Consider the following 10,037-nt stretch of genomic DNA (forward strand, 5'->3'; position numbering starts at 1 on the left):
AATGATGAAAATTTCCAGTTAGTTATTTAGTGTTACATTGTTATTTATACCTCAAAATTCATTATTTATTTTTATATTATGTTTATTATTCAAACAATCTCAGCTTCTTTGTAATTTTATTTATTAATTTTTTTACCATGTTAATAGTGCTGTATGAATGCCGAAACGTTGGTGATTATTTTTGACATATATTTTTTATTGTAATTTGATGATAATGAAGAAAAAAGACGAAAGAAATAAAAAGAGAAGGAAGGGGATTTGGTCGTTTGCCTTCTGAATTTTCATTTCTCTTTTTTATTTTTCTGAAAAAAGAAATTTTTTTCTTTTCTTTCTTAGGAAAAAATGGTTATTTATTAATTTTTTAAATTTTAATAGGAACATTTGATGAAATTCGTCAGATTACGATAAATCCCGGTCATTTCCAGATAAAAAGAATCCAAGTTTTCCCGGTCAGACTTACCTTTCAAACAATGGCACCGGATTGGGAGGCTGGGGCCGTTGACACGCGACTTTCGTTAACGATATGCTCATGTCGTTAGGTTGAGACGGTCGCTTACTTTTGCTCAACACGATTATATAATTTCCGATTTTGCAAGCCTGGTGACACCAAATACGTGTTGGCGCACACTCGGTGTGTCGCATATTTATCTTTTTCCAGGTCCAGGTTGGACCTTCCATCGTTAATAACCACGCGTCATTCATTGCCACATTCGGTCCAATGCAACCTCCTAAAAAAGATATTTAAGTTATCTCAAAAAATAGTATGTTATGCGCACATATTGATGCACACGATATTTTTTTTCTAAAAAATAGATGATTTCAATTTAAAAATGTCTATAAATTTCCGAAAATTTTCGGTTGTTTATAGTTATTTATGTTACTTTTACAGGTAATTTATGGTAACTTACCATAAATTGTTCAAAATTCAATAAAGTTTTTGTTATAAGTCTGAAAATTTGCGGTCATTTATGTTAATTGCACAGGTAAATATAGTAACTTACCATAAATTGCAAAAAAATCAATTTTAAACATTTTTATACATTTTCCGAAATGTATGAAATTTTTGGGTTATTTATGTTAATATTACATTTAATTTAGGGTGACTCGCCATAAATTCCCCAAAATTCAATAAAAAGTGACAATCAATTTCCAGAAATTTTCAGTTGTATATTGTTATTTATGGTAATGTTACAGGTAATTTATGGTAACTTACCATAAATTGCTCAAAATTCAGTTAATTCTTTTTGTAAGTTTCCGGTCATTTATGGTAATTTTACACGTAGTAACTTACCATAAATTGCGGAAAATTCAATTTCAAACATTTTTATAAATTTCCGGAATTTTACACATTTTTTTGATAATTTATAGTAATATTACAGATCTTTTTTGGTAACTTACTATAAATTGCCCGAAATTCAATCAAAAATGTTCACAAATTTCCGGAAATTTATTCAATGTTTTGGTAATTTCTGGCCATTTCCGGTAATTTATGGTAATTTTACAGGTAATGTATGGTAAATTACCATCAATTGACAAAAATTCAATTTAAAAATGTTTATTAATGTCCAGTTTATGGTTATTTATGGCAAATTTACAAGTAATTTATAGCAACTTTCCATAAATTACCCAAAATTCAATTTCAAACATTTTTATAAATTTCCGGAAATTTATACATTTTTTGATAATTAATGGTAATTTTACAGGTAATTTATGGTAACTTACCATAAATTAACGAAAATTTAAGTTTAAACATTTTTATACATTTTCCGAAGTTTATTCTTTTTTTATTGTAATTTATGGTAATTTTACAGGTAATATATGGCAACTTCCCATAAATTCCCCAAAATTCAATACAAAATTTCAATCAATTTCCGGAAATTTTCCGTTGCTTCGGTTATTTATGGTAATTTTACAGATAATTTATGCTAAATTGCCATAAAATAACGAAAATTTAAGTTTAAACATTTTTATAAATTTCACAAAGTTTATTCTTTTTTTTTGTAATTTATGGTAATTTTACAGGTAATGTATGGCAACTTCCCATAAATTTCCCAAAATTCAATTTAAAAATTTTTATAAACTTCCGGAAATTTATGGTTATTTATGGTAATTTTACGGGTAATTTATAGTAACTTACCATAAATCGCCCAAAATTCAATTTCAAACATTTTTATAAATTTCCCAAATTTTATACATTTTTTTTATAATTTAAGGTAATTTATAGTAACTTACCATAAATTGCCCAAAATTCAATCAAAAATGTTTATAAATTTCGGGAAATTTATTAAATGTTTTGGTGATTTATAGTAATATTACAGGTAATTTATGATAACTTACCCAAAATTAAATGGAAAGTTTATAAATTTCTGGAAATTTATGGACATTTCCGGTCATTTATGGTAATTTCACAGGTGATTTATAGTAACTTATCATCAATTACCCAAAATTCAATTTGAAATGTTTATAAATGTCCGGTTGATGGTTATTTATTTTAATTTTAAGGGCAATTTATAGTCACTTACCATAAAGTACCCAAAATTCAATTTCAAACATTTTTATAAATTGCCGGAATTTATGATTTTGTTGTTGTAATTTATGATAATATTACAGGTAATTTATTGTAACTTACCATAACTTGTCCAAAATTTAATTAAACAATGATTATAAATTTCCGGTAATTTATGGTAATTTTACAGGTAAATATGGGAATTTACCATAAAATACCAAAAATTGAATTTTAAACATTTTCAGAAATTCATGAAATTTTGGTAATTTATGGTAATATTAAAGATAATTTATGATAACTTAAGATTACATGTTTAAAATTATTGTAAAATGCGAGCTCATAGATGTATAATTTTCATTATACACCTCTGACGTCACTTTTTACTCCCTAGGGAGTAAAAAGTAGCGATTTAGCACCGCTTTATAGGCGTCTAAAAGGGCTGAAAGCATGCATGTGTCATGAAAAATAGTTTATACTTCAGAGTCAAAGAAACCTACCCAGAACAAGAAGATGCTTATCGCTAAGCTCGATTTGAGATTGTCCATAACGTGGTTGCGGCTTTAGATTGGAAGTCGTTTGCTTGTGCCAGCAATACGTATCCAGATTTAAGCACCAAACATCATTTGAACTGCAATCGTAAATTCGAATTCAATTGAGAATTTAATTATTCTCTCCTTAAAGCTCAGCGACAATCTAAATTATGGTACAGCTTTTTTCTTGAGGGGGGGGGGGGGTCGATACAGTCACGTAATATTTTTAGCAAATTAACCATACAGGAAATCCATATAACCAAAATTATAGTATATAACGTTAAAGTTGATTAATTTTACAATAAAAGATAGCTAAATTGTTAAAGATTTCATACCAGTATAATAAGATTAGTATTTTGATTTCTTCCAACATTCTGTAAAAAAATATCCATTGAAACAAAGTTTTTTTTCACAAATTTTAAAATTACTAATACCCGAAAAATCATTCAAAATTTGCTAAGCTTATCGAATTAAGCTGATATATTTGAAAAGATTCCAAGGGGTTTCAGAGGATTTCATAGAACTTCAAATATTTCAATAAATATCAATAGATTTGATGTAATTGCATGGGATTTTATAATATTTTAATGTAATTTCAGATAATTTATTCAAGAGAATTGAGGAATTCCCAAGGATTTCATAGATTTGAAGCAATTTTTAAATATTTCAAGGGATTTTTGAAAAATTCCAAATATTTTTAAGGACTTTTAAGAAATTTCAACGGATTTCACATGATTTCATAGAACTTTAAACATTTCAAAGAATATCATCATATTTTATGAAGTTTTACGGTGTTTCATAATATTTTAATATAATTTCAAAGAATTTATTTACAAGAATTAAGGAGTTCTAGAGGACTTCAAAGCTTTGAAGAGATTTTCAAATATTCCAAGGGATTTCTGAGGATTCCAAATATTTTCTAATATTTCAAAGAAATTTTAAGGAATATCAAGGTATATTTCATAGAACTTCAAAAATTGCAAGGAATATCATCAGATTTAATGACATTAAAAGAGATTTCATGGGGTTTCGTAATATTTTTAAGTAATTTCAAAAAATTTATTCACAAGAATTGAAGAATTCCAAACGATTTCAAATATTCAAAGGATATTCCAAGATTTCGAAGGATTTTGAAGAAATTTCATCGGATTTATCAGATTCCCGAAAATTGCATTGATTTTGAAGCATTTAAAGACTCTCAATGAAATATTTTAATTAATTTCCAGGATCTCAAAGGATTTCATAGAACTTCAAATACTTCAAGAAATATCGTCAGTTTTGATATAATTTCAGAGGATTTTATCATCTTTTTTATAAATTTAAAGAGAATTTATGTACAAGAATTGTGGGATTCCAAAGGATTTAAAAAATTTGAAGAGATTTTTAAAGATTTTACGAAATGGATTTTACGAGATTTTATATATACATAGAACTTCAAATATTTCAAGTAATACAATAAGATTTTATGATTTTTTTACCGGATTTCATAATATTTTAATTTAATTTAAAAGAATCTATTCACATGAATTGAGGTATTATATAGAATTTCCAATATTCCAAGGATTTTTAAGGGATTTATACGGATTTCATCGAACTTAAAATATTTCAAGGAATGTCATCACATTTTATATAATTTTATTGGATTTCGGAAATATTAATGTAATTTCAAAGAATTTTTTCACAAGAATTAAGGAATTATAAAGGATTTCAAAGACTTTATGAAATTTTCAGATTTTTCATAAAGTTTCAAAATATTTCAAAGGAATTTCAACGGATTTCATAGAACTTAAAATATTTTGAGAAATATAATCAGATTTTATGAAATCTTACGACATTTTAAGGAATTTCGTAATATTTTAATGTAATTTCAAAGAATTCATTCACAAGAATTGAGGAATTCTAAAGAATTAAAAAGATAGGAAGTGATTTGCAAATATTCCATGGAATTTTCAAATATTTGAAAGGATTTTTAAGGAACTTAACGGATTTCATAGAACTTAAAATAATTGGAGAAATATAATCAGATTTTATGAAATTTTACGAGATTTCAAGGGATTTCGTAATATATTTAAGTAATTTCAAAAAATGTAATCACAATAATTGAGGGATTTCCAAACACATAAAATATTTGAAGAGACTTTAAAATATATGAAGGAATTTTTAGAGATTTCCAAGATTTCAAAGGTTTTATCAGATTTCCGAGAATTTCAGCAATGCTAAATGCATTTCATAGAATATCGTCAGATTTGATGATTTTTTACAAGATTTCATAATATTTTAATTTAAGTTAAAAGAATGTATTCGCCTGAATTGAGGAATTCAATATAATTTCATATATTCAAAGAATTTTCTAAAGATTTCCAAGATTTACAAATATTTCCAAGGATTTTTAAGAAATTTATACGGATTTCATAGAACTTAAAATATTTAGAGAAATATAATCATATTTTATGGAATTTTGTAATATTTTAATGTAATTTCAAAGAATTTATGCACAAGAAATGAGAGATTTGAAAGATTTAAAAACATTTTCACATATTCCAAGCAATTTCAGTAAATTTAAAGAATTTGAAGAGATTTCAAAAATATGTGGGTCTTTTAAAAAATTACCATCGATTTCTAGGAGCTTTAAAAAAAATTTAAGGAATTTAAAAGGACCGAAATTATTTTAGGATATTTTAAAGGATTTCACGGAACTTGCGAGGGATTAAAAAATTCAAGAAATTTCAAGTTATATCATTTGCCTTAATTTAATTTCGCGGGATTTTTCAATATTTTAACACAATTTCAAAGATTTTATTCACAACAATTGAGGAATTTCAAAGGATTTGAAGAGATTTTCAAATATTTCCTAAAATTTGAAAGAATTAAAAATAGAGTTGACGACAGATTATACAAGAATTAAAAATATCTGGAAATTGTAGTAAAAGATTTCGATTTTCTCAGTTGTTCTTTAAAATATAAACTTCAATAATTTGGTAGAAGACTTGAGAAAAGAGTATAAATGGTTTTCTTAAATTGCAAACGTTTTTTAAAACGTTCAAGTTATTTTAGGTAAAGGTTATATTTTCGGAAAATCTAGAAAAATGCATTGACAATATTAAATAATTGAAGATATGTGCTAGAAATTAAAAAAAAAAGATAAAAAATGAAGTTTTTGATGAATATTTTTCTAACTGCACAATTTACCGTTTTTTTAAAGCCCTTTACGTATTTTCTACTTACCTATAACCATTACATACACCACCAAAGACAACCATTAGATTCCCGTGTATCGTCGCAGAATGTGCAGAAGTTGGAGGAGGACTTTCTAAAGCATTGATGGCACTCCAGCGATTTGATTCGATCGAATAAATATGCAGTTCATTAAACAGTTTCCATTGCTGAAAAAATTGTTCTTTCAGACAAGATTGACAAATATCTCTATTCAAGGTGGCCGTTTTATTCAAAGAAAAAAATTCCTGGTTTTTCCTCGGTTCGAAAACATTTTTCACGGTCAATGATATTTAAAGAATCGAACAGTAAAACTAAAAATTGTTCCATTCGAAGTAATAAAAACTGAACTGCAAAATAAAGCACTCAAAATGAAACTCTTGAATTTTAAACTTTGAAAATTGAAGTTTAAAAGTTGTTTGATCCAACAATTTTGTATTCAAATGATCAATAATTTACACGTAAGATATCGAAGTTACTACTACTTTTCAACTCAACATTTTTAAATGAAATGCAGATAGACTGCAAAGTTTAGAATTTTTAACTTTTAAAAATGAATGATTTCAAAAATTGAGATTTAGTTCCAAAAATATAAATCCACGTTATTGTTTTCAATGCTCTAAATTGAAGAATCAATCAATTAATTAAAAAAAATTTTTTTAATTATACCATTCCACGCAATTTTAAATTCTAATTCCAGCTCAGAATTGGTTAAAGAGTGAAAATTCCCTGTTTCAATTTATAATTTAAATTTTGTTCAAAAATACGTCTTTTCAACCCAGAATTATCATTTTGTTTGAAAAATTCATTTTTCCATACAGAATTGTTATTAAAACCATTTCAAATTTGTTATTAAAAATCATTTCAAATTTTTTAAATTGTTATTTATACATTGAAATTCAACATTTTTATTTACAAATTAAATTTGGTAAAATAGAACAATTAAAATTGTAACGTTCAATTTTTAGTTTTTTTGTTTAGTTTTGAATATTTAATTTATAATTACTGGTTTCAAATGAAAAGTCAGATATTTATAAGTATTAAGTAACTGCTCTTTTTCTTAATAGAAAATTTCCAAATTGCATGGTTTAAAAATGTAATATTTTGGACAAAACTTATATTTGAAATTTAATAAAAGCCTTCGATAATAAATATATTATTTTGAAGCTATATTAAATTTAAAAACAATTTATAAAGTTTCCATCGGGCATTTACATTTGTTTAACTAATAAGACTTTCCAATTGAAACACTTTAATTTTTAAAGTTAAAATCTAGACATTTTAAATTTGTAAACTGATTCCGAATCATCTTGCACAATAAATTATTATTTACTTTTTAAATCTTAACGTATAATTCGAATTGAAAACAATCATTGATTGATTTATATTCACAGTTAATCAACTAAAAATGTTTTTTTCAATTTTTTTTTATTTTAAAATCTATTAATTTTTAATTGTTTCAGTCTTCAAAACTGTATTTTTATATTATTAAATTGAAATGTACGCTTAGAAATTAAAAATCTAAAACATAAAATTTTCAAATTTAAAGGTTTTCGAATTACGCACTGTAAACTGAATGATATCATAATTGAAAAATATAAAAACTAAAATAATTATTTAACAATCGGTTAAATTCAAAGTTGGAAGGATTTTTTATTCTAAAAACTTGTAAAATTCCCAGTCAAAACATAAATTCACGGTCAGTTCACGGTTTTCCCTTTCTCATACAATTCCCGGTTTTCCCGTTTTCCCGGTCCAGCGGCCACCCTGTCTATTATATAAGAGAAGTTCAGAAATTGCATTTATATTATCAGGATGTTTAAACAATAGAAGATTTTTAATTTCCGGTTTCCTTCCAGTCAATTATTGATTTTTTCCGACCAATTTAAAAGAATTACAAAAATTTGAATGATTTCAAACGATTTTTAAAGATTTCCAGAGATTTAAAAAACCAGGATGTCTACTAAAACCTTGAAAAAAATTCATTGAAAATTCCAGATTTTTTCCAGGTATCATTTTTCATAGTACGGATCCATTAAAATATGTCCTATTTTTTAAAACAATCGATTCGGAATATGTATACAGTATTGTGAGTTTATAATGAATGTTTTTTTCACTTTCTAGGGATTTAATTACTATGTTTAGTTTAGAAAGTTTGAGCAAATTATGTTAATTAATATTATTATTATTATATTATTATATATTAGCATATTAATTATTATTAGCACCATTGATTAATTAAGTAATTAATTAATACTAAAAACATCATTTCTTTATTTTGCCTCTGATTCCATAAATTTGAATTTAAAAAAAATGGTTTATTTTCTCTTCTTATACATAAAATTCAGTACATATTTATGCAAAATTAATGTCGATACTATATTTTTTTAATAAAATAGTTAAATTTGCAATAAAAAAAATAGAACTTTCTGCCAATGAAGATAATTTTTTAACAAAAAAAGTTGATTTTTCACCTTAGGAAGTTCAATTTTCAATCAAATAGTTGAATTTTGAACTAAATAAGATCAGTTTTCAACCAAAAATGGAAGTTAAGTTTCTTAATTAATTTTTTTCTAAAAAATATCTCCTTTGCTCCGCTTTAAATCGAACCACAGCACTTTCAATCGCCGATTTTCAACCAAAAAGGTGAGTTTTTAACTAAAATGATCAATCATCAACTAGAATACTTAAATTTTCAGCTAAAGAAAAAAAAATGAATTTTCAAACAAGATGATTAATTTTCAAACAAAAAGATTAATTTTCAAACAAATAGATGAATTTTCTACTAAAAAGGACGATTTTTCCACACAAATTTCAACCAGAATTAGAATAGTTCAATTTTCAGTTGAAAAACTAATTGACAACCAAACTCATGAATTTTCGACTCAAATGAATCCTCAACTAGAATAGATAACATTTAAACAAACAAAAAAAGAATTTTCAATAAAAGATTTTAATTTTTAAACTAGTTGTTTTACTTTTAACCCAAAAGATGAATTTTCAAAAAAGGAGTGAACAGTTAAAATTTGTACTTAAAATGATTAATGTTCAATGATAGAGATACATTTTTAACTAAAATGATTGAATATTCAACGGAAATAGGGGCATGCTCTTCGGTGACCACGTGACCAAACTAGTCCCCGGTTATGAACATTTTTTTTTGTGTTCACTGCGTCCACACGAATTGAGATATCGTGTTTAAACTTTCACACATAAAATAAAAAGCACTAAAGAACGTTTCTATACATCAATATGTTGGTAATTTTAAAGAAAGTTGATTTATAAATTGATGGAATAGGATATTACCATTCGAGTTATAGCACTTTGCAGATCATTTTTGGTATGATGCATTTTAGATTTTTTTATTCGCTCATATTGAGCACTGACACCAATTTTATACTAAATCGTCTAAACCTTGAAAAAATTAATATAAGCAATAAAATTTGCACCTTCGTTGCAAATTAACAAATAAGTATCTGCACACACGTAACCTATAATTATTTTTTGGGCATTTTTAGCGAATTCCAGTGGATAAAAAAAAGAAACTTTGAACGTCGATCAAGTCGAGATCAAGTGACTAAGTTTGTTCATGAAATTTTGGTGTAAAATTATTCTAATTTTTTTGGTCCTAAAAATAAAAGATAAATTTCAAATTGAAAACATAACAACATTAGCAATGTGCTAAGATTTACTCGTCGGAGTTCTCCAACCAACTTCCATAATTCTTGACGTTGAATCGATCAGCTGATAACTATTGTTGACAGTGAACCAACCAGCGGGACTCAGCG

General features: G+C 25.7%; 1 protein-coding gene across 1 annotated transcript in view; it reads right to left on the reverse strand.

Moving 5' to 3' along the window:
- Positions 1 to 10,037, reverse strand: part of LOC117180544 (F-box only protein 42-like) — a 23,966-nt gene that overhangs the window by 9,854 nt on the left and 4,075 nt on the right. The window contains exons 4-6 of the mRNA XM_033373040.1: positions 6,262 to 6,419; positions 3,004 to 3,134; positions 461 to 728 (exon numbers count right to left, since the gene is read on the reverse strand). Of these exons, the coding sequence (XP_033228931.1) occupies positions 461 to 728; positions 3,004 to 3,134; positions 6,262 to 6,419 (557 nt within the window). The remainder of the gene's footprint in view (positions 1 to 460; positions 729 to 3,003; positions 3,135 to 6,261; positions 6,420 to 10,037) is intronic.

This window comes from Belonocnema kinseyi, chromosome 9, assembly GCF_010883055.1.
Source record: "Belonocnema kinseyi isolate 2016_QV_RU_SX_M_011 chromosome 9, B_treatae_v1, whole genome shotgun sequence".
NCBI lineage: Eukaryota > Metazoa > Arthropoda > Insecta > Hymenoptera > Cynipidae > Belonocnema > Belonocnema kinseyi.